Source organism: Pristis pectinata, chromosome 1 (genome assembly GCF_009764475.1).
Source record: "Pristis pectinata isolate sPriPec2 chromosome 1, sPriPec2.1.pri, whole genome shotgun sequence".
NCBI classification, from domain to species: Eukaryota; Metazoa; Chordata; class Chondrichthyes; order Rhinopristiformes; family Pristidae; genus Pristis; species Pristis pectinata.
In genome coordinates this window covers 8298608-8323334 of record NC_067405.1, presented here as the reverse complement: position 1 = coordinate 8323334, position 24727 = coordinate 8298608, and the positions used below count along the sequence as shown (strand labels likewise).

At 42.2% G+C, this 24727-nt stretch overlaps 1 protein-coding gene across 1 annotated transcript in view; it reads right to left on the bottom strand.

The window, feature by feature from the left end:
* Nucleotides 1–3973: 3973 nt before the first annotated feature.
* The window catches only part of hacd2 (3-hydroxyacyl-CoA dehydratase 2), a 35489-nt gene continuing 14735 nt past the window's right edge, over nucleotides 3974–24727 (bottom strand). The window contains exons 3-7 of the mRNA XM_052026147.1: nucleotides 23676–23694; nucleotides 15899–15987; nucleotides 14029–14150; nucleotides 7936–8114; nucleotides 3974–6156 (exon numbers count right to left, since the gene is read on the bottom strand). Of these exons, the coding sequence (XP_051882107.1) occupies nucleotides 6074–6156; nucleotides 7936–8114; nucleotides 14029–14150; nucleotides 15899–15987; nucleotides 23676–23694 (492 nt within the window). The 3' untranslated portion in view covers nucleotides 3974–6073. The remainder of the gene's footprint in view (nucleotides 6157–7935; nucleotides 8115–14028; nucleotides 14151–15898; nucleotides 15988–23675; nucleotides 23695–24727) is intronic.

The following is a 24727-nucleotide window of genomic DNA, read 5'->3' as shown; positions in this document are numbered from 1 at the left end:
CAGAGGATGGTGCGAGTGTGGAACGAGCTGCCAGCAGAAGTGGTAGATGCAGCTTCAATTGTAACACTTAAGAGAAGTTTGGATGGGAGGGGTTTGGAGGGAAATGGTCCAGGTGCAGGTAGATGGAACTCGGCAGAAGATCAGATCAATATGGACTAGATGGGCCAAAGGGCCTGTTTCTGTGCTGTAGTGCTCTATGGCTCTATTCTCAGTACTCTTGTTGTATTCAGTGCTCTTGGCCATTTCTTGATATCATGGTGGGTAGATCAAATTGGTTGAAGACTGGTTTCTGTGATAGTGGGGATATCAGGAGGAAGCGGAGAAGGATCACCCATTCGGTACTTCCAGCTGAACACGTGTGAATGTTTCAGCCTTTTCTTTCACACTCAGGTGTTGGATCCTGCTATCGTTGAGGATGGGGTTCCTGGACCCTTCTCCTGTTAGCTGCTTAATTGCCCACCTCCATTCACAACTAGATGTGGTAGGGCCATAAAGGTCCAATCTGACCTGGTGATTGTGGGATCACTTGGCTCCTTCTATTACATGGAGTGTAGCAAGCAGAGTCATGTATTGTAGATTCACTAAGTTGGCACCTCACTCTTAGGTACAGCTGGGACGCTCTTCTGCACTCTGCATTGAACAAGGGTTGATGCTATGGCTTGACAGTAATTGTAGAGTGAGGGATATATATGCCAGACCCTTGCACTACAGAGTGTGGTGATGTACATCTGCCACTGATGGTCCACAGCACCTCATGGCTGTCCAGTTCTGAGCTGCCTGATCTACTCCAAGTCTTTCTCATTTAACATGATTGTGCCACACAACAGGATAGTGTCTCAGTGTGAAAGTGGCACTTTGTGTTACCAAGGTGCTGTTGCCACTTTTACCAATGCTGTCATGGGCACATGCATTCAGCAAAGCTAAACTGGCAAGGATAAGATTTTTATTCCTTGTGTGGTTCACTCACCAATTGGCACAGACCCAGTCTCACAGTTACAAACTGTCTTTTCTCATACTTTATCTTTGCTCCTTTTATTTCTTTAATTCCCTTCTTAAACTTCTTCCTTCAGCTTGGGGCAACACACAATCTGCTGGAGGAACTCAGCAGGTCGAGCAGTGAATTGTCAACGTTTCGGGTCGAAACCATGCTTCAGGATCTGAAACGTTGACAATTCCTTACCCCCTCACAGATGCTGCTCGACCCACTGAGTTCCTCCAGCAGATTGTTTGTGCTCCAGGTTCCAGCATCTGCAGTCTCTCGTGTCTTCTCCTTCAGCTTGGTTCTTACTTGAGGCATCAACTGCATCTAATTCTTAGTCACACAGGGAGCCCTGGCTTTAATCACCTTTCCCTCCTAGGAACACGCCTGCATTCCAATATATAAAATAACAGTGGTAGGCCACCCAACTCCTTCAGCCTGTTCTGCCATTCAATAAGATCATGGAGATCCTCAGAAAGCCTTTCTCCCTTTCTTATTGAGAATCTATCTTCCTCTGGTTTACAAAGACCCTCTTTGCACCACCCTTTGAGGAAGAAAGTTCCCAAGACTCATGACCTAAAGGGAGGACTGTGCCTCTTCACAGTCCTAAATTGGTGACCCATTGTTTTTAAGGAGGGACCTTCAGCTCAAGATTTGCCTTCAAGAGGAAACTTCCTCTCCACATCTACTGCCAAGCTCTCAGGATCCTATATTTCAATCACGTCTCTTCTCTCTCTTTTGAACTCCAGCAGATACTTGCTGAGTCCATCTGATCTTCCCCCATAAGGTGATCCACTCATTTCAGGTATTAGACCTGTACACCTTCTGGAAACTGCTTCCAATGCATTAATACACTTCCTTAACAAAGCCAATGCTACAAACAAGCACTACAGCTATGAGCCATAGAGTAATACAGCATGGAAACACGCCCTTAGGCCAAACTCATATGGACACACCAATGCCCTCCATTACTGAAAGATAACCTCTCTGCTTTTATATTTGATTTCTCTTGCAACAACCAATACAATTCTGTTAGTTTTCCCAATTACTTGCTGTACCTGTATAATACTATTTTGCAAATCATGTATCTGGACATCCCTCTTCAATAGAGCTCTGCACCATAGATATATTGTATTTAATTTTTTCATGCTAAAATGCACAATTTCACATTTATCCATATCGTACTCCATTTGCCAGATCTTTGCCCACTCACTTATCTGAACACATCTCTTTAACCCCCTTGTGTTCTCTTCACAAAGGCATGGTAGTGCAGCGGTTAGAGCACTATTACAGCGCCAGCAACCCGGGTTCAATTCCGGCTGCTGTAAGGAGTTTGTACGTTCTCCCCGTGTCTGCGTGGGTTTCCTCCGGGTGCTCTAGTTTCCTCCCACATTCCAAAGACATATGGGTTAGGAAGTTGTGGACATGCTATGTTGGTGCCGGAAGCGTGGCGACACTTGCGGGCTGCTCCCAGAACACTATGCAAAAGATGCATTTCACTGTGTGTTTCAATGTACATGTGACTAATAAAGAAATCTTAAATTCTTCTTCTACCTACTTTTGTAGCAAATTTAGTGACCATCACTAGTGTAAGGCGCTGGGATTAATCTGGAGATTATTACCTTGATATCCTGCTTCTGAAACTCTTTCTTTAAATCAGGAGACACAAGGGATTCTGCAGATGCTGGAATCTGGAGCAATACATGTCTCGATCCAAAAGTTTGTTTCTCTCCATAGATGCTGCCTGACCTGCTGAGTTCCTCCAGCATTTTGTGTGTGTTCTTTAAATCAGGCCCTCATCCATTTTCTATTGATGGCAGTGGCACCCACATGCCCTTAGAGATTATACACTTTGCACCCAGGATCATGGAGTAGATGCTTAAGCTGCTGTAGTCAGTACAATAAGCAGAATGCTTCATGCTGGCCAGTGTTAAACTCTACTTCTCATCTCAGCCAATAAGTTTTTAACTTCTCCCAATAAAAGGACAACTTTATTCACAACAGAAGGGGGACAAACATCAACAGGCCATTCACTTGTGTTAGTTCCCCCATCAACAACCATAAACTGGGACTAGGTTTATCAACAAGGAATGTTGCCAGGACTCAAGGGACTGAGTTATAGGGAGAGGTTGGGCAGGTTTGGACTTTATTCCTTGGAGCGTAGGAGACTGAGGGGTGACCTTATAGAGGTGTATAAAATCATGAGCGGCATAGATAGGGAGAATGCACACAGTCTTTTTCCCAGGGAAAGGGCATAGGTTTAAAGTGAGAGGGGAAAGATTTAAAGGGGATCCGAGGGGCAACTTCTTCATGCAGAGGGTGGTGTGTATGTGGAACGAGCTGCCAGAGGAAGTGGTGGAAGCAGGTACAACATTTAGAAGACACTTGGACAGGTTCATGGATAGGAAAAGTTTAGAGGAATAAACATGGAAAATTGGGATTAGCTTAGACGGAAGCATGCAGATGACATGCCTGTGAACAGAAGAAACTGCAGAGTTGTGGATACAGCTCAGCACTTCACAGAAACCAGCCTCCCCTCCATGGACTCTTGTCTACACTTCTCACTGCCTCGTTAAAGCAGCCAGCATAATCAAAGAACCCACCCACCCTGGACATTCTCTCTTCTCCCCCCTCCCATTGGGCAGAAGATACAAAAGCCTGAAAGCACGTACCACCAGGCTCAAGAACAGCTTTTATCCCACTGTTACAAGACTATTGAACGGTTCCCTAGTACGATAAGATGGACTTCTGACCCCACAATCTACCTCATTATGGTCTTGCACCTTATTGTCTGCCTGCACTTCCTCTGTACCTGTAATACTTTATTCTGCATTCTGTTATTGTTTTCCCTTGTTTTCCCTCAATGCACTGTGTAATGAATTGATCTGTATAAACTGTATGCAAGACAAGTTTTTCCACTGTAGCTCAGTACATGTGACAATTATAAACTACATTTCAACAAAGCTCTTGCCATATGAGTAACAGTCCGTGATGTTGCTATTTCACGAGAGTTTATTAACACGGACTGGAGCACCTTTGACCTGGTCTGTGCCTGAGTTACCATGCAAGAGTAATTCCTTCAAACTCAGGATCTAGTCTACAATTTCGTCAACAAGACAGATAAAATAAGTTAAAGCAAAGATGTCCTGCTCCTGGTGGACTTTCATCTGCAGTTCTTGGCGACTGTACTATAAAACATGCACTTTCAAAAGGGACCGTACTTTAAGGAGACACAATGCGTATCAATGAAAATCATGCTCATTTCCTAAAGGATTAACAAATAGGTGAACAACTATCAGTAGAATCACATGAACCAGTTATTTACTCCCCAACCCCTGCCCCATACAGCTACCAAGATATACTTGCAAAAAATTTCATTACAAATGCTCCCATGCAAAAAAGTGCAAATTCTGGAACGCTTAGGAGTTTAAATATCCTTAATTATAAAAAGCAATTCCTAATATACAAAAGAACTGAGAGTCTGTGCAGCATTGACTGAACCAGCCTTGCTCTTACACCTTTAGTTAAAAAGTTTGTTAACAGATTAGAGCCCATGAGGTCCTTTAAAAAAAACTGAGGAGGAATTATCAGTGCAGTCTGAATGTAAACTGAGCATTTAAGGTTTGGGTTGGTCAAAATTGCTGGAAAAAAACTTCCACCAAGTCAGGTTCCTCTGAACGAGCAGTATTTTGCTGTGTATCTTCAACTCTGATCTCAAAATAGGAAGGGTAAGCAGGGATCATACTTTCAACATATAGTTGTTGCTGGGAAATGGGAAAAGGCAGAAGGGGACAGAAAACAAAGAGGTTACAGTGGAGAATCCGAATATGGCTCCATTGTCAATGCAAACTATGGCCAGTGATACCAATGTTATCAGCAACCTAGGGTTTCCAACCTATCGGGTTTGCTCTGAAATCCCTTGGAATTAAAAAAATGATGCGAGCAAGATGATTGAGAAGACTAACAGGGGTTTTGAAACTTCTTAAATTTTCACCGAGCACTAGCTCGGTGGTCAAGAATATCCATTGGGGAATAACGGGCCTAGATGCTTTCTGATTGGTGGAGGAAGATGTTGTACCACCACATACAGTGTATTGGATGATCAAACACTGGGGCGAGGGAGCAGGAAGGGGGAGGTCACGTGACGACTCCAGGAGTGCATCCAACCTGGAGCAACAAACAATCTGCTGCAAGAACTCAGCGGGTCGAGCAGCATGAGTGGGAGGAAAGGAACTGTCGATGTTTCGGGTCGAAATCCACCTGAAATGTTGACAATTTCTTTCCTCCCACAGATGCTGCTCGACCTGCTGAGATCTTCCAGCAGATTGTTTCTTGCTCCAGATTCCAGCATCTGTAGTCTTGTGTCTGCATCCAACTTGAACTGGCAACTCAACCAGGCTTGGGTCAACAAGCAGCATGGTTGTGTGGAACTGCTAACTTAGCTATTCAACAGTGCAAAGCTATTAAAGTAAGCTCTGCCAGGCTGCCATTGTGATCACTTCAAGGATATCTCCCTCACCTTAGTCCCATTCCTGGGACTGCTGTCACGAGGGGCTGTGTACTGGAGCAAGCGACAATGAACATCCACTGCCTGTTCCTCAACAGCACCCATCAGCAGCAAGGATCTGACCTCTTCAATGCACAGACATATAACAGGTCTCATTACCTGCTGCAAGATTTTCATTTACAGCAAAAGGCCAGGAGTGAGATTCACTGCCCTTTTGGCTCCAGGAATCAAGGGAATCTGCTATCCCATGCAATATAATTGGGAAGAAATGCTACTGAAGAGCGTGACATGGAACTCGAACCTTGATAGACATCACTCCCCAGGACACTTTATGACAGTGATTATAAGCAGCTAGAAAGTCTGTCATTATCCCCACCCAACACGTCGGGAGTACAATCAAAATTCATGCTACTAGTGCAATTAGCACAGCATCTTTATGTCAATCATCTGTCACAAAGTGGCCCAATGGAAACAGCGTGTGCCGAGTTCATCAGACACTGACAACAATCGAATGGAACAGAAATCAGCTTGATTTGGGGTGGAAGCCCTTCTACCAACGCCCATTTCCCTAGAAGGTGGCAGTGTGGCTATTCGCTCTTCTTGCTCGGTTCTGCAGTGCTCAGGACTCTCCTCCTCTGGCGAAGCATGTGGAAATAGAGCTGGGGAAAAACTGAATCAGAAAGAGAGTGAGTTGGGTGAAGGAAGGGGGAAGATCACATCTCCAGTGTTAGTTTCTTCAAATACTCAGCAAACAACAATACTTTTGCTCAACTTTCCCCTCCATGGACATTCTCCCTCCATCATACAGAAGGTACAAATGTAAAGTTATTACAAATATTAAAGGTAAGGCTAACCATGGACTTAAAAGACTATTAAAAGACTGTTATTGTTTTTACCTGTACTACCTCAATGCACTCTGTACTAACTCAATGTAACTGCACTGTGTAATGAATTGACCTGTACGATCGGTATGCAAGACAAGTTTTTCACTGTACCTCCGTACAAGTGACAATAATAAACCAATGCCAATTTGAAATATAGAATTCCAGAAATTGAAGCAAAAACCTGCAGGTGCTGGAAATCTGGAACAAAACAGAAAATGCTGGAAGCACTCAACAGGTCAGGCAGCACCTGTGGGAGGAAAATAATTGTCGACGTTTTGGGTCAATTCCCCCGCATCAAGACTCAGGGTTCCGACCCAAAATATTGGCAATTCCTCCCCCCCCCCCCCCCCCCCACTACAGACGCCGCTCGACCTGCTGAGTTGCTCCAGCAGATTGTTTGTTGCTCCAGATTCCAGCATCTGCAGTCTCATCTCTGTGTGTGGAAAGAGACACAGAGTTGGTGCCTCAGATTGAAGACCTTTCATCACAACTGGGAAAGAGAGAGAAGAATTAGAAAACACAGGCGATGCTTCAAGTCAAGGACCCTTCATCAGAACTGGAAAGGCGAGAAAACAAGTGTGTTTTGAGCTGCAGAGAGGGGGAAGGGTAGAGAAGGCAGAGGGAATGTCTGTGATAGGATGTCAAATTTGTCAAAGTGGCAATTACTTCAAAAAAAAACAGAAGTTGGAGACAAAAAATCAAAAGGTATTAAAATTGATACAGATACGCGTGGAGAAAATAAGGATGGTTACCTGAAATTACCAGATTAAATATTAAATCCACAAGGCTTCAACATTCCCAGATGGAAGATGAAATGCTGCTGCTCAAGGTTATCTTGGGCGTTGCTGGTGCAACATAGGAGGGAGAAGAAAGAGCGGAATTGAGGCAGAGTTAAAGCAACAGGCAACTGGAAGCTCAGGGTCACCCTTGCAGCCTCTGTTCAGTCCAGGTGGGTGAACATGTGTTTTTTTATATATGGCAGGATTAGAATTTAAAAGAACAGAAAATGAAAGGAAACTGGATGAAAGAATAAAGTTTGCGTGGCGATGGTGCAATAGCAAAGGATTGGGATGAGTAGGTCAGCCCCTTCTTAGAACCAAGACAAGATGGACTCCACCTGCATTGTATTATACTCTGATATCCCACACCTCAAGGTTCAACAGCTTCTCCCCCATTGCCATCAGGTTCTTGAACTGACCTGAAAAACCCTAACACTACCTCGTTCTATATTTTGTTTTCTCTCTCTCAACTTGCACTCGTCTCATTATGTTTATTTTGTTGGGCAAGTTATATATAAGTTTTGTTAAATTATGTTAACTTATGTTTGTCGTGTTTGTAATACACTGTGCTGCTCCTGCTAAAAGCTCATTTTCAGGGCATTTATACCTTGTGGCAATATACTTGAACTTAATATCCAACATGCAATAGAAATATATCAAAGAATCACAGGAATCTATGGTAGCAGTAGTCATTCAGCCATCTATGTTGGTTCATTCAGACTTGTCCCACTTGCCAGCTCTCAGTCTGCATTCTGCATCTCCAGAACAGATAGCACGTTTACTTACTTGGAATGTAGGAAATCATGACCATGATCAGGACTGTGTAGTAGTCAAAGGAGACATTGTACTTGTTTGGAAGGGTCACAGAATACAAGCCAGTCCTTCGAACGTGAGGCAGAGCAGCGTATATGGTCAGCAACTCCCCTGTGACTCCCATTGGATACAGAGCAATAAACAGTGAGTACCTGGGCAGGAAAGGGGGGGGTGGGGAGAGCCTTTAGTTAAAGTCTTAAACAGCAAGTTTTTTTAATCTATTCCCACAAACTGCATCCCATTCACATGCACAATCCCACTCCCAGGGTTAGGAGCTTTGCACACACTGCATTCCTTCCCTGTGGTTAGGATCTGCACAGATTGCATCCCAATCCCAGAGTTAAGGGTCTATACTCCCACATTCTGTTCTCACAGGCAATATTGACAACAATCTAGTCTCCCTTTTGGCAACTATACAAAACACGCAATTCTAATGGAAGTATGGGTTGAGTCTACCTATTGACTAATAAATCCATTACAGAATTCAGGGGCAACACCCATAGAAAGGGTGCAGAAGAGATTTACAAGGATGTTGCCTGGATTGGGGAGCATGCCTTACGAAAACAGGTTGAGCGAACTCGGCTTTTTCTCCTTGGAGCGGAGGATGAGAGGTGACCTGATAGAGGTGTATAAGATGATGAGAGGCATTGATCATGTGGATAGTCAGAGGCTTTTTCCCAGGGCTGAAATGGTTGCCACAAGAGGACACAGGTTTAAGGTGCTGGGGAGTAGGTACAGAGGAGATGCCAGGGATAAGTATTTTACTCAGAGAGTGGTGAGTGTGTGGAATGGGCTGCCGGCAACGGTGGTGGAGGCGGATATGATAGGGTCTTTTAAGAGACTTTTGGATAGGTACATGGAGCTTAGAAAAATAGAGGGCTATGGGTAAGCCTAGTAATTTCTAAGGTAGAGACATGTTCGGCACAACTTTGTGGGCTGAAGGGCCTGTATTGTGCTGTAGGTTTTCTATGTTTCTAACTTCTTTATCTAGGGACTTGGTTATCCATAACGTTAATTATGGGGAGAGCTTGCATAGGCTGGGCATGTTTTCCCCAGTGCGCAGGAGGCTGAGGGGTATATGAGATTGAGAGTGGCATAGATAGGGTAGAGAGCCAAAATTTTTTTCCCCTGTGGTAGGGGTATCAACAGCAATAGGGCATAGGTTTAAGGTGTAGGAAGGAGTTTGAAAGGGGATCGGAGGGGCAAGCTTTCCCCCCCCCCCCAACTCAGAAAGTGATTGATATTCGGAGGATGCTGCCAGAGGTAGTGGTGAAATCAGATGCAATCACTACGTTTAAGAGGCATTTAGACAGACACTTACATAGGCAAGGCATAAAATGAAACGGGCCTAACACAAGCAAATGGGATTAGTATAGACAGGCAAAAAGGTCAGCATGGACCAAAGGGCCTGTTTCTGTGCTGTATGACTCTGTCTCTACAGAATGCTCAATTGAACTCACTCCTGTGGGGTTGAGATGATTACTACTTAAGGGGAAGCCATACAGACACGGGAAGCAGAAAGGAATAGTAGAATTTCCTGCAGGTTAAGACAGAATAGGGTGGTGGTTCAAAAGAAACACAAACATGCCATTTATCAGTTGAATTGAATGACCTGTTCTTTGCTATTAGTCATCTGGCAAATGCAGTGTTACGTCAGAAAATGTGAAATTATCCATTATGGTAGGAAAAATAAGATATATTTTGCCTAAATGTGAGAGATCCGGGTAACATGCACAGAGCTCTAGGTATCATGGTGCATAATTTGCAAAGGCTATTATAGAAGAACAGTGACTAATAAGGGAAACTAATGTAATGTTATTGTGCATTGCCAGAGGAATTGAACATGGAAAGAGGTTATGCTTCAACTGTACAGGGTATTGGTGACACCACATCTGGTACTGGTCTCCTAATTTAAAGAACGATGTTAATATAAATTCAGAGGATTTATGAGACTGATACCAGGAGTGGATGGATTGTCTCATGAGGAAAGATTGGACAAGTTAGGTTGGCATCCACCGGAATTTACAAGAGTGAGAGGCAATTTGATTGAAACATCCAAGACCCTAAAGGGTCTTGATAGGGTGAACATGCATATATTTTCTCTTGTGGAAAGATCTAGAGCTAGGGGTCACTATTTAAAAATAAGGGCTTCCCATTTAAAATACATAAGGCAAATTTTTATTCTCACAGGTTTGAGAGTCTTTGTAATCTTCTGCAAAGGCAATGGGTGAGAATATTTTTAAGGCAAAGTTAGGTAGATTCTTGTAAAATGCAGGGGTGAAAGGTTATTTGCAGGTTGGCAGGTGTGCAGAGTTGAGGTTACAATATCATCCATGGTCTTATTGACTTTTCAGCCAGGCTTAAAGGTCAGCATGGCCACTACTGCCCTTAATTTGTACCTTTGTATAATCCTGTCAAGTGCTTTGCAGATGCTGAATTGAAGTGCTTCTGAATTCTGCCACTACCAATGCACGAGGTCAACAGGACTGCTCTGATAGCAGCTGATGTTAAATTGCAGCTCTGACAGTCAAGGCCCCTGGTTAAAGACTCTGGTTACTTTGACATTCCCCACTCAACACAGGCGAGCAGCAAACAATCAGAAAACAAAGGCACCACTCTACATACACACTGGAAAAACTGCCTTACAGTATCTCTTGTAGAGGGGCAATGTGTTATATTCTGGGTGGAATGGAGGGGACCCTTCCTCTACATACACTTCACCCCATTCTTCCTATGTTACAGAAAGCTGTGAAGACAAGAAAGGAAAATAGACTGCATAAAGCAAATAAATTGAAACCCAGGCAAGACAGCTCCGGTGGGGATCTGCAAGACATTGATGAGAGGGCTCCTGTCAGGATCTTAACCCAGATTTTAGTTTGTCACAAGCAGATGTGAAATGGAATAGAAACAGGGCCACATCTGTCAATGAATGGATAGGAAACCGCCAGGGATTGTTATAGATTCTTAATTCCTCCCCCATTTCCAATCCAAGTTAAAAGACAAGCAAGTGCCTGGCACGAACATGCAGATCTAAAGACATATACTAAAATAGAATGCCTAAGTGGCCTGCTCAGTCATGAAGCAACGTAGAAATCTGAAAATTTGCATGCAATTTAGGTTACACATAAGGATGTACACTACACTTAGTTTTCCTAAAAACCCCCATAAGAGGCCTAATTTTCCCTACTGAAAATTGATGAGATTTTTTCAGATCTATTTTTGAGTTACTAAGTAATTGGGTAGACCTGACCCAACTACTTTTGCTCTATCTGAACCACAAAAAGAATCTGGAAGCTGGTGCGCCGAGTTTCTGCAGGAGACCAGCTATGATTAATATGAGTTAGACGAATATATTCAAGAGAAAGAAATAAGCTTAGTGAGATACCAAAGATATGCCTTGGATACTATTACAGAGGCAGTTTACAATGAATAAAGAATATTTTTTTGGTTGCTTCTGGTGGAACAGAAAAAACTTTCCTTATTATATCTACTTTTGGTTAAAGTTCACAAATAAAACATGATTGTCCTGGCATCAAACATTTGATCAACATTTTTGACAGCAGGGGGGAGCGGAGGGAAGGTAGGAGGGTTTTAAACTCCCTTTAAGTTTGACAAATGCGGAGACTCCAACATGTAACAATGACCGGGGAACTGAAAAGGAAAAAATTCTATAAGATGGTAAACTTATTGTCTGGAATGAACACACAGTGGCTCAAAAACATCCACTGAAGAATGATATCAAATGCTGCAAGATCTTAGCAATGATAATAAATTAATGGGCGGTGTCACTTTAAGTGCCAGCTGGAAATTTTCAGCAAGCACTACCAGTAATTCCATGAGGTACTACAGCAGATGAATTGAAAGCATCACATATTTGGGAAAATGTTAAACGATTACAATTGAAAAGCAATATGCGAGTTCATTTGACAGGCAATCCATCTGCGAGAGTTTGCTTCGAGTTTACTCAAATTAGGAAATGGGGAAATTAAACATGAAGACTCAGCAGGAATGATTTTGATGGAGAACATGGGCGATTTGTTACATCACTGCATGATCTGATGCAAGCTGCTTTCCCAAATGTCACTCAACACTATTCAAATCACTAATGGTCATGTGAAAGAGCAATTTTAGCACCAAAAAAATGACACAGTGTAAGCCATGGAATAAAGACTTTTCTTTCAAAGCTTCCCAGATAACCTGTATAATATAAATCTATTGACAACATGACAGACTTTAATGAGGCTGTACGCTTTCCTCTTGAATTTTAAGCTGTCACCACCTGGTGTGCCATCACATAATCTTGAACCAAAAAGACCTCCAATCATGCTACTCAGGAATTTAGTTCCACCAATACTATGCAAAGGCACAAGATCATCAGTTCAAAAGTTGCTGCATGTAATTGAGCTACAAATAATGACTGTTGGGGAAAATGTCTTCATCCCTTGAAAACCAATTATCCCATCCGATCCACGTTTTAATCAAGCAACTTCAGTTCCCTGTTCAATTTAGCTTTGGCACAAGCACAATCACTGGAAGTTGTCGGTCCTTAATCCTCGAAACTCCATGCTTTTCCCATGGCTAGTCTATATGTTGGTTGCTCCAGAGTGGATACAAATATAATTTATACATTTTTACACTGGATTTACAAGCAAGAAATATAGTGTATGCTGAACACTTTGAAGGTCAAGTAACTTTAGATTTTGTGAATAGGTACATACCTGCTTAAAGAGAGCTATATAATTTTTGTATACAATTTTTTATTTTCAGTATTTTTAATTGGTAATTTAAACTATATAATTTTAATCCCTGAATTTAATTACTCATAGAATAATTATATATATTTAAGGAAGATTTTATTTCATTTTCAAGGAATGTAATAAAACCCGATTGCATGAAAACAAATGCAAATGTGAATAATTACCAGCATAGTAACCCAAGCAACGCTGGGTATAGCAGCTAGTTTTTTTTAAAGCCCAACAGCTGAACATAAGAATGGTGCACTCATTTCCTGAGCCCCTTATTATCCATTGTGTTCAAGTCGACAATGCAGTCTGCACTTTGTTGCTCACTTCCATAAGACGTCCTGTCCATATTTTTTCTGATCTCTCCTGCACTTGAAGTGCCCAGCTCCCCACAAACACCAACCTCCACTTCCTCCTAGCCTCCCCACCTCATTCCCCCCAAACACACATACCCACTGAGATCTTCCTAATTAATTTGTTGGGTGAACACACTGGGCCAAAGTGAAAGGGGAAGAGAAGGTTGCAAGTATCGTAAACATCATGATACTGTGCCTGGCAAGTCCTGTCTTGGGGTCAACTCCTACTTTTGCAAAAAGCCTTCAGTTCTAGTGGGGATATGACTAACTAACCTCCTAAAGTTATATGGAGACATGAGACTGCAGATGCTGAAATCTGGAGCAAAAACAATCTGCAAATTGTTTGTTACTCCTAAACTTATTGTCTGCTCGGCATGGTTGACCTTGAATAAGGTGCCTTATGTAGCTCTCACATCACCAAGATGCGATCATTGAGAGTTACCTCCTAACATGCATCACCAAGACAGACCTCATGCTCAGATTTGCAAACCTTTGTCATTTAATAAAGTGCCAAAAAGTATTAGGTTAGCAAATCCAAAGTACTTCAGATATTGGAAGCCAGGGAAAAAAAACAGAAAATGCTTGAAGCACTCAGAAGGTCAGGCAAAATTTTGGAAGGAAATATAGAACTAATGTCTCAGGTTGACAACCCTTCATCAGAACTGATGCACTGCCAGATAAGTTCTTCCTTTCTTCCCTTCTTCCCAACACAAAGTGCCAAAACTTGCACTAATGCTAAACCCTCCCCCTATCTCCCAATGCAAGGTCACTGACCTGAAACATAAACTCTCCACAGATGCTCTCTGATTTCGAGAATTTTCTGCGTAGGGTTTTGAACAGCAAGTACCTCAACCCCAACAAAAACCATACGGTGTTGAACACAAAGGCAAGGATAACTATGGAGCGTGGCTTTAACCCTGCTTGTTTTTCCTTCCCAGAGAAATTGGGTCTCTTTGGCAAGTTGTTACCTGGCCCACTTGATGGGGTAGGGCAGATGGTTCAGCAGGCTGAAAGTGTAAAAGGAATATCGCACAATCTCAGTCAGTGTCCAGGCAGCAATGAACAGGAGCACACTGTCCTCGCTCTGCACCTGCGGAACATGAAAAGGAGCGATTAATGGAAAAAAATCTCTCCTGTGAGAGGGCTTTATTTCGATGACAAATCCAGCACTCTCCTGCTGCAACTGTGGGAGGAGCTGTAAAAGTAACTGGATATGCAAGGGTTAATAATGTACAGCTGTTATTGCTTCAACCATGGCGTGACTATAGTTATGACTGCAAGGTGTGCAGGTGCTTTGGAGTGTTTAGGGCATATCTTGTTTTGCTAAAAGTTTGCTGTAAGCAACTGCCTAAGTACGTGCAACTTCGCACGTAGGCATCTTTAGATTAAGTATAAAAGGAGGGACACAAACATGTAAATCTTTGAGTGGGGATACGGACAGAGCTCAGGTTACGTTGTTTACTCTTTCTCTGTATCCCTCACTCCTGCTAGCGTTAAACAATAAAACACTAATGGTACGCTCCTTGGTCCTGTTGTTGTCTACTTTATTACAGCATGGGTTGACTTTCACAGAGCAACCTGTGCTTTGTGCTAACTTGAACCCGTGACCGTCTAACTCAGAAGTGACAGTCCAATGGATGGCATTGCAATAAATGTGGCACATCCATTGACCATCAAATTTTGGCCATTTTAAATTCTTTTTAACTCAATGGCTCGTAAGTTGTTCCCCACAGGTTCTGCTGCTCATTGACAAAACTAGTGAATTTATTGCTTCTGAACTAGTCAGAAGGTGCCTGTTAATTTAGAGGGCTGTAGGCCGATTTTGCAATAGTCATCGTCGTTGTGGCTATTCCACGAGGTCGAGGATGATGATCTTCATTCCGTTGATCTATTTATGGATTGTTGTGGCTTACGAAGATTCTTCCGCATTCAGGACAGGTAGTTCCAGATGGCAGATTGGGCTTTGGTTGTTGCTGCCTCACTATAGCCCACAGAGCAAAGACGCCTGTGTGTGTATTTGTTTAACGTGTACTTGATGTTGCACTACAAAAAGCACACGATACTTCACAAATCAACCAACTGATTCCAATGGCACGGAAACCATGAAGATTGGAGCTGATGGATTTGTTGCAGCCTTCATCCACCCTCACAGCCGTTGAGTTCGAAATAACTTTGTCCGCCTGTTCCACCGTTGTCTTGGTTGGATTGTTCTTTGTCAGGGACCTCACCATCGACCTTACCGCCATGGGTAACCCTACCAGGAGCATCGCTCTCGGGATCTCAGGACCACAAGCTTCTCCACCATGACAAGGTGACAATTCATGGAGAAGTTTTGCAATAGACCTTAGTACCCAAAAAGCCAATATGTGGAGAAGGAATAGAAATCGGAGTGACTACCTTAATGTAAACCCATATTATGTCTGTTCTACCTTGGAAGTAATCACAGTGAAGTCAGCCAAGTTTATTGCCACAAATTACCACAAGTTGATTCAATAATCAAAGCCCTGTGAAGGATTGGGAATAATTGGATAGATCTTCCAGAGTGCCAGCATGGGCATAAGGGCTCAAATGGCCTCCCTCAGTGGTCTATCTTTCTGCCATTCTACTAGGTGACAGGTCCATCTCGACAACTGTAAAGTGCTCATTGCCACAAGGTATGACTTCACTGTGATTACTTCCAAGGTGGAACAGACATAATATAGGTTCATGTTAAGGTAGTCACTCCAGTAAGGCACAACGCAACGTCTTCTCCCAGGAGGTATCCCCCATCATAAATGGAAGGGCTACTGAAACCTACAAAAATACAACTGCAGACATTTTTCCTCATTTCTCCCCTACCTGTTTCACACTGTGTGTAACTGCCCAGGTCAAGAATACACGCGACATCACCTGGAATCCAGTCAGGACCACAGAGGATGGAACAATTCCTGTAAAACAAGAGCAACACCAACATACATATAACCTTTAATGACACGAAATGAGCCAAAGATCTTTCCTTTTTCAATCTGTTTTATTAAATTTCAAATTAATAAACATTATAGTAATTACACAAATGATACAAGGAGATCGGGATTGCCATAATAAGTTAATACATAAAACACAAAGAGTAAAATCTGTAATCTGAACCTCCCAATCTCTTGATAATTGAACATGAAAAAGATTTAAAAAGAAATTTGATTATATGAAAAAACCCCAAACTAAAAAAAACAAAAAAAAAATAAACAAAAGCTGGGTTGTCATATTTCATCGGTTAAAAGCATTATTATGTCATTAACTCCGCTCCTCTATATTCGAATAAAAAGTTATTGAAAAGGATTCGGAAAAGGTCAACTTACATCATATGAAAATGCTGGATAAATGGGCTCCAATTTTCTTCAAATTTAACCGAAGGGTCGATAGTACCATTCCTAATTTTTTTTTCGAAGTTTAAACATGTTATAGTTTGGGAAAACCATTGGAATGTAGGAGGTGGTTTAGGATCTTTCCATTTAAATAGAATGGATCTCCTGGCTATTAATGTAACAAATGCAATCATATGACAAGCTGAGGCAGATAAATGGTGAGACTCCATCATTGGTAACCCAAAAATTGCAGTAATAGGATGAGGTTGTAAATCAATACTCAATACCACTGAAATAATATTAAAAATGTCTTTCCAATATTTTTCCAAAAGAGGGCAAGACCAGAACATGTGTCAGGGAAGCCATCTCAGAATTACATCTGTCACAGATAGGATTTATATGGTTATAAAAATGAGCTAACTTATCCTTAGACATATGGATCCTATGAACCACCTTAAACTGTATCAAAGAGTGTCTAGCACACATTGAAGAGGTATTAACTAATTGGAGAATTTTCTTCCATGTCTCTGAGTCAAAGATCACCAAGGGAATGCCATTGAACAAGAAAAAAAAACCAGCAAGCCAATTAAATGTTTTTTATTAGAGCTTTGCATAGAACATAACAGCACAGTACAGGACCTTCAGTCCACGATGCTGTGCTGACATTTTATCCTGCTCTAAGATCTATCTAACCCTTCCCTCCCACATAGCCCTCCATTTCTCTATCGTTCATGTGTCTATCTAAGAGTCTCTTAAATGTCCCTAATGTATCTGCCCCCACAACCTCTGCCGGCAGTGCGTTCCACGCACCCACCACTCTGTGTAAAAAAAAAACTTACCCCTGACATCCCCCTTATACCTTCTTCCAATCACCTTAAAATTATGTCCCTTCGTGTTAGCCGTTGTCGCCCTGGGAAAAAGTCTCTTTAAAGAGGGAGGTGGAGAGGTTTAAGATCAAAACAGATAAGGCATGACTAAGAGTGTGGAGGGTTGGGGAATTTCCTCCAAATAAAACAAAGATGCCACATTACTTGGGCAAAATAACATATTTTAGGAGGAAGAATGAGATAAATTAATGAAGTATAACAGCTTTAGTACTAACAGAGACACTTCGTATAGGTTGAGTAAAAAAATGAAAAACATTAGTGATCCTGGAGACACAAGAGATTGCAGATGCTGGAATCTGGAGCAACAACATCTGCTAGAGGAACTCAAGTAGGGTGAGCAGCATCTGTGGGAGGAAAGGAATTGTCAACGCTTCGGGTCGAAGTCCTACATCAGGACCTGGGATTTATAAATGGAAGCATAAAGGCAAAGGAATTATGATGAATCCTGACAAAAGACTAGATCAGCCACAAGTGGTGATTAGTGTTCAATTCTGGTCACTACACTGTAGGGAGGAAGAGAAAGGTCTTGGACAAGATGCATGAGAGATTTACTAGAATGGTTCCATGCATTATTGGTGTGTGAAAAGCTGGATCAGAGAAGGTCAATAGGAAATGGACAGAGCTGTTCAGTGAGGGATCTAAGCAGAACAGACTGAGAGAAGTCCACTAATCTGATCATCAGCAGCCATGCCTTCAGCTGCCTGGATTTCCATTGGGCAGGTCAAGTTCACAGACCTGAGGTGATTGGTAAAAGAAACAAAGATGACATGAGGAAAATCTTTTAACATAGCAAGTGGGTAGTTTCAGGAATACGTCACCTGGCTGGGTGGTGCAGACTGATTCAATCGTGGCTTTCAAAGAGAAATTAGGATCAGCACTTAAAGAGAAATAAAAACAGACAGAACCTTGGGGCTAGGGACAAATTACACTTTACAATAACTAAAACTCTGGTTAGGCCACATCTGGATTATTGAATTCAATTCTGATCGCCCCATCATAGGAAGGATGTGGAGGCTTTGGAGGTACAGAAGAGGTTCACCAGGATGCTGCCTGGATTAGAGGGCACGTGCTGGGAGGAGAGGCTGGACAAACTTGGGTTGTTCTCTCTGGAGCAGCGGAGGCTAAGGGGAGTTTATAGAAGTTTATAAGATTATTAGATAGAGTAGACAGCCGGTATCTTTTCCTAGGGTCGAAACATCTAATACTAGAGGGCATGCATTTAAGGAGAGAGATGCATGGGGCAGGTTTTATTTTTAAAAACACAGAAACTGGTGAGTGGGTGTCTGGAATGTGCTGTCAGAGATGGTAGTGGAGACAAATCCAATAGAGGTGTTTAAGAGGCTCTTAGATAGGTACATGAATGTGCAGAGAATGGAGGGATAGGCAGAAGGGAGGAGTTTAGTTAGGTATTTATTACCTGTTTAATTAGTTTGGGACAACATCGTGGACTGAAGGGTCTGTTCCTATGGTGTTCCGTACTATCTTAATGCAGGGTTTTGACTCAAAATATCGACAATTCTTTTCCTCCCACAGATGCTGCTCAACTTGCTGAGTTCTTCCAGCAGATTGCGTGTTGCTCCAGATTCCAGCATCTGCAGCCTCTTGTGTCTCCACTGTACTGTTCTATGTGCAAGCATGGACTTGAAAGGCCAATAGTATTGTTATCACTCTGATTCTACTCTTTAAGACCAGGGATCTTCCCATTGCCTAGGGGATGTTAGTTTGCAAAGCACAGTGACGCTTAGGAGAGATTAAGGGCTCTTTTACAGCAGTATCTCTCCATTACCAGAGATCCCGACAAGTCTTCATTTGAGTGCATTTCTCCAACAACAGGTTGCTATTGTGAAACAGTATCCAGTGAACAGGAGGTAAGACCCTAGTAAAGTTCAACTACTGATCCTTCTGTTCCCTTTCTTTCCTCTGTGGAAAGGAATTTTATCTATTTACAAGCATTCATTGGTTTAAATTAAATGCTTAACATACAAAGGAAGGTCAGGTACAGATGCTGGGAGGCTATTTCCTCTGGCTAAAGAGTCTAAAATCAGGGAACCATGTTCTCAAGATGAAGAGTCACTAAAGAATGAGGAAAAATTTCTTTGCTGAGGATTATGCATTTTTGGAATTCTCTATAGAAAAGGTAGATTCAAAGCTGAACTCAATAAATATTTGCACTTTAAAATAATCAAGGGATATGGGGATGAGGCAAGAAATTAATGAAGTAGGTGTTGAGTGATTATACTGAATGGCAGAATAGGTACAAGATTTGTATGACCAACTCCTGCTCTAGTCCTCAGGACCCAAAGCCTCACCAGTCCTTTAAGCAGGCTGGATTCATGGAATGTCAGCACTTTGCACCATAGAAGGGAATCATCTGGTCCATCACGGTTGTGTTGGCCCTTCTATACCCCCCATAACTCAAAATTCTTCTTGCAGCTCCAGCGACCAGGGTTCAATCTTGACCTCAGGTGCTGTCCGTATGGAACATGCACATTCTGTGACCACGTGGGTTTCCTTCCATATCCTGAAGACATGTGGGCTGGTTCATTGGCCACTGTAAAATGCCCTTGGTGTGTAGGTGAGCGGTAGAATCTGGTGGTGGGGGGTGGGAATTGTCGATGGGAATGTGATGAGAATAGGTAACAGAGAAATTCAGTGGAGCCATGATATCGTCCTGCAAGCTGGCACAGATACAATGGACCTAAATGGCCTCCTATATCATAAGAAAACATAGAAAATAATTCCCATTTTGACTCTAGTTCTACTGCTCTTTCATATACCGTCCAACTCAATGCACAATGAGTATTCTCACCTCAATTCACCCCACCCCAAGTTTCTTTTGCCAACATTTATGGGCCACTTGGGTGCAAAACACAGAAGAGAAGCAGCCTAAAAGAGGAGCAATCCATCAGCTGATGTATACAACAGTAGAACAAGAAACCTTTCCACACTCGGAGGACCATGAAGCCCTGACAACTGAACTAGCATTAATTGGATTTAAAAGCAGTTCTGCACATTGTAAAGTTTCAACTATACTCAGTTAAAATGGGTGTTAGGTTACTAACAATGGGATTCTAAAAGAACAAGAGGACATAGACCTTAACTATACGAGAAAAAGAACTTTGGTGGGGAAATGATGGGTAGAGGCAAAATCAATAGTATATTTAGAAAAGGATTGGGTAAATATTTAAAGTGGAAGAAATTTGCAAGTGTGGGATGAGGATAAGGCCGTGTAACTAAAGAAAGAGCTCTCTCGAGCACATACTATAAGTATGACATGCTGAAATGGCAGCCTTCTACACTGGATGATTCAAATGCAATTCCAAATGATATTATTATAAGAAGTAGCCTAGTTTGAAAAAAAACTGTAGAAACTGAAATATGAAAGGTCAGAAAAGCATTTTAAAACACACTCAAAACTTTGAAGTTAGCTTAGGGATAAAATAGTTCGAGCTGCAAATAGACACTAAGTGTGAAGGGAATAAATTGGATGAGATTGGCTGTGAAAGTGGAGGTTAGACAAAATAGGCTGGGAGGTACATTAAATGGAGCACAAACACTGGCATGTATCTGTTGAGTCAAAAGGCCTAGTCTCAGTTTTAAAAGCAATCTAGCAAATGGAGTACCATGGTGTGAAAATGTGGAATTGCCCATAATGAAAGATAATCTAAATGGTGACAGATTGCAGAGCTCCAAGATGCAGAGGTGCCTTGGTGCAAAGACTCTCAATGAATTAAATTACTGCAACTGGATTAAACTACAAGTTATACATAAATCTTTCATTGAAGCTTATTTACGCAGATGTGGGTCATCAGTGCCGAGAATTAAATAGGTTCCATGTTTACCTTCTGATGGTAGCATTACTCGTTTTCCCAAGGCAACCATAGCAAGGCACTGATGAGGTTAAATTATCTCCAATCTACTCAGCTTCAAGTTCAGAGAAGAACACTATAACGTGCTGGTGTCATCTTATGTTCCCCATCATTAGCTGTCCCTGAAAACTCTGTGCTCGTGTGAAATTTCACAATGAATTTCTGACCTAACTGAACTTAGTCCTGGCACTCCAAGCCTCATTTCACTAACAAAACATACTCACCTGCTGGGCTGCACCCAAGGGTTTTTAAGGAAGTGGCTGGAGAGATAGTGGATCTATTGGTTGAAAATTTTCAGAACTCACTAAATTCTGCGAGGGCTCCATAAGACTGAAAATGGACAATGTGACTCCTCTGTTTAAAAAGGAAAACAGGGGTCAGGGAACTACAGGCTAGTTCGTTTAACACCTATTTTTGGCAAGATACTCAATGATCAGAGGAAATAATAATCACTTAGGAAATTTAAAAAAAACAAACCTAGTCAACATGAAAGGCAAATCGTGTTTGACAAATGTGATCAAATTCTTTGAAGATGTGACAGAGGGTTAACAGAGAGGAATCTGTAGATGTAGCTTTACAGTTAACCACTTTGCCGATGATACGAAAATAGGTGCAAAGGCATGTTGCGATGAGGACACTTCGATTCTGCAACGGGATGTTGACACATTGAGTGATTGGGTGAAAATCCAGCAAGAGTGTAATGTGGGGAGGTGCAAGGTTATGAGTTATGAGTTTCGGTAAGAGTAATATAAAGGTGTATTATCTAAATGGGTAGAGATTCCCAATAAGTAAACTTCAGAGGGATCCAGCTGTTCTCGTCCATGAATTACAAAAAGTTAGCAGGCAGGTCCAACAAGTAGTCAAGAAGGCAAATGTCATTTTGGCCTTTACTGTGACGAGTTGGAGCTGAAGAATAGGGAGGTTTTGTTACAGTTGTATAGGCTGTTGGTGAGGCCACACCTGGGATACTGTGCACAATCTTGGTCCCCTTACCTAAAAAAAAATACAGTAGCGTTGGAGGCAGTCGAAAGGAGATTCACCAGGCTAATTCCCTGGGATGAACGGGTTGTCCTATCAAGAAAGGCTAGACATCTCTGATCTGTATATCTTGAAGTTGAGGAGAATGAGAGGTGACCTTATTTAAAACATCCAAGATGCTAAGTGGGCTTGACAGGGTTGATGTTAAGATGTTTTCACTAGTGGGAGAGTCACTAATAGGGGATTATAACTACAAAATAAGGGGCCAGTCATTTAAAACTGAGGCGCAAAGTATATTCTTCTCTCCAAGGGTAATAAATCTCTGGAATTCTCTGCCTCCAATGGTGGTGGTGGCCAGATCACTGGATATATTTAAGGTAGAAGTAGATAAATACTTGAAAGACTGAGAAATTGAGGGTTTTGGGCAAGAGGCTAGCATAGATTAGCTATGATTATACTGAATGACAAGGCAGGCTTGAGAGGTCTGGTGGCTTATTCCTGCCCCTACCTTCCTGTGTTCTTGCATTCACAGGCAAATCATATAGTAGGGGATCATTTGGCCCATTTTATTGAGTTGACTCTTTTGTCACACTCCACCATTCTCTTGCCATAGCCTTGAAATTCCTTTTCCCTCAAATATTCATCCAGCTTCCTTTAGGAAGTTGTTATTGAATACAGTCCCACCACTTTTCAAGAGCACCATTCAGCTTACAACAAGTTGTGTAAAGCTGCACGTGCATTAACACACTAATTTTTTTTTATTCCTAGTGAGATCTGGCAGTCATTAGACAATTTAGTCCCTCCCAGTTAGAGTCATAGAGCTTTACAGCATGGAAACAAGCCCTTCGGCCCAACTTGTCCATGCTGACTAAGTTTCCTACTAGTCTCATTTGCCTGCGCTTGGCCCTTATCCCTCTAAACCTTTCCTATCCATGTAGCTGTCCAACTGTCTTTTAAACATTAGAACATAGAACAGCACAGAACAGGCCCTTCGGCCCACAATGTTGTGCTGACATAGCTAATCCCTCCTACCTACAGAATGCCCATATCCCTCCATAATCCTCTCATTCATGTGCCCATCCAACCTCCTCTTAAAAACTCCCAGTGAACTTGCCTCCACCACCCTATCAGGCACCGTATTCCAGGCATCCACCACTCTAAGTAAAGAACTTACCCCTCACGTCTGTTCTGAACCTACTCCCTTTCACCCTCTGGTAATTGTAATTGCCTCTACTACTTCCTCTAGCAGCTTGTTCCACCTTCTGTTTGAAAATCCTACCCCCTTGGGTCCACAAAGTAACTGAACTAAACTACAACATTAGTTGAAAATATAACAGATCCCACTTGGCAAAGTTTGGTAAGAGTTCAATATATATCCTTTTGTCAATAAGGGTATTATCAATTTACAACAGCAAAGTTAGAGGAAGGGTGATACAGAAATTGCCCACTGTACATGATTCTTAACATACTACAAGAGAAAAGTGATTAAACAGAAATCAAATGGTTACCTTATGTTTTAGGAATAGAAGTGCATACATACCCACAGCACAATGAAGGATCTGGAAAACAAAAGACATATTTGATAGTGTGCTCCCACTCCTTTAATCATTTTATAAATTATTATAGTATGTCAATGTGTGCAAGAGCTCAGCTACTTAAGCTTAAGGATCCCATCAACTGAAGGAGCCTCAAAAAAGCTTGGTATTCCAAATGGTAGTGTAGCGGTTAGCGTAATGTTATTACAGTGTCAGCGACCCAGGTTCAATTCCGGCCGCTGCCTGTAAGGAGTTTGTACGTTCTCCCCATGTCTGCGTGGGTTTCCTCCAGGTGCTCCGGTTTCCTCCCACATTCCAAAGAAGTACAGGTTAGGAAGTTGTGGGCATGCTATGCTGGTGCCAGAAGCGTGGTGACACTTGTGGGCTGCCCCCAGAACACTCTACGCAAAAGATGTATTTCACTGTGTGTTTTGATGTACATGTAAAGATATCTTATCTTATTTGCTGTGTACAATTGAGCTGTAACATTAACTGCATAAATTTCTGCCATAACAGAAACATAGAAAACCTAGAGCACAATTCAGGCCCTTCGGCCCAAAGTTGTGCCGAACACATCCCTACCTTAGAAATTACTAGGCTTACCCATAGCCCTCTATTTTTCTAAGCTCCATGTACCTATCCAGAAGTCTCTTAAAAGACCCTATCGTATCCGCCTCCACCACCGTTGCCGGCAGCCCATTCCACACACTCACCACTCTGAGTAAAAAAGCTTACCCCTGACATCTCCTCTGTACCTACTCCCCAGCAACTTAAATTTGTGTCCTCTGTGGCAACCATTTCACCCCTGGGAAAAAGCCTCTGACTATCCACATGATCAATGCCTCTTATCATCTTATACACCTCTATCAGGTCACCTCTCATCCTCTGTCACTCCAAGGAGAAAAGGCCGAGTTCACTCAACCTGTTTTCATAAGGCATGCTCCCCAATCCAGGCAACATCCTTGTAAATCTCTTCTGCACCCTTTCTATGGCTTCCACATCCTTCCTGTAGTGAGGTGACCAGAATTGAGCACAATACTCCAAGTGGGGTCTGACC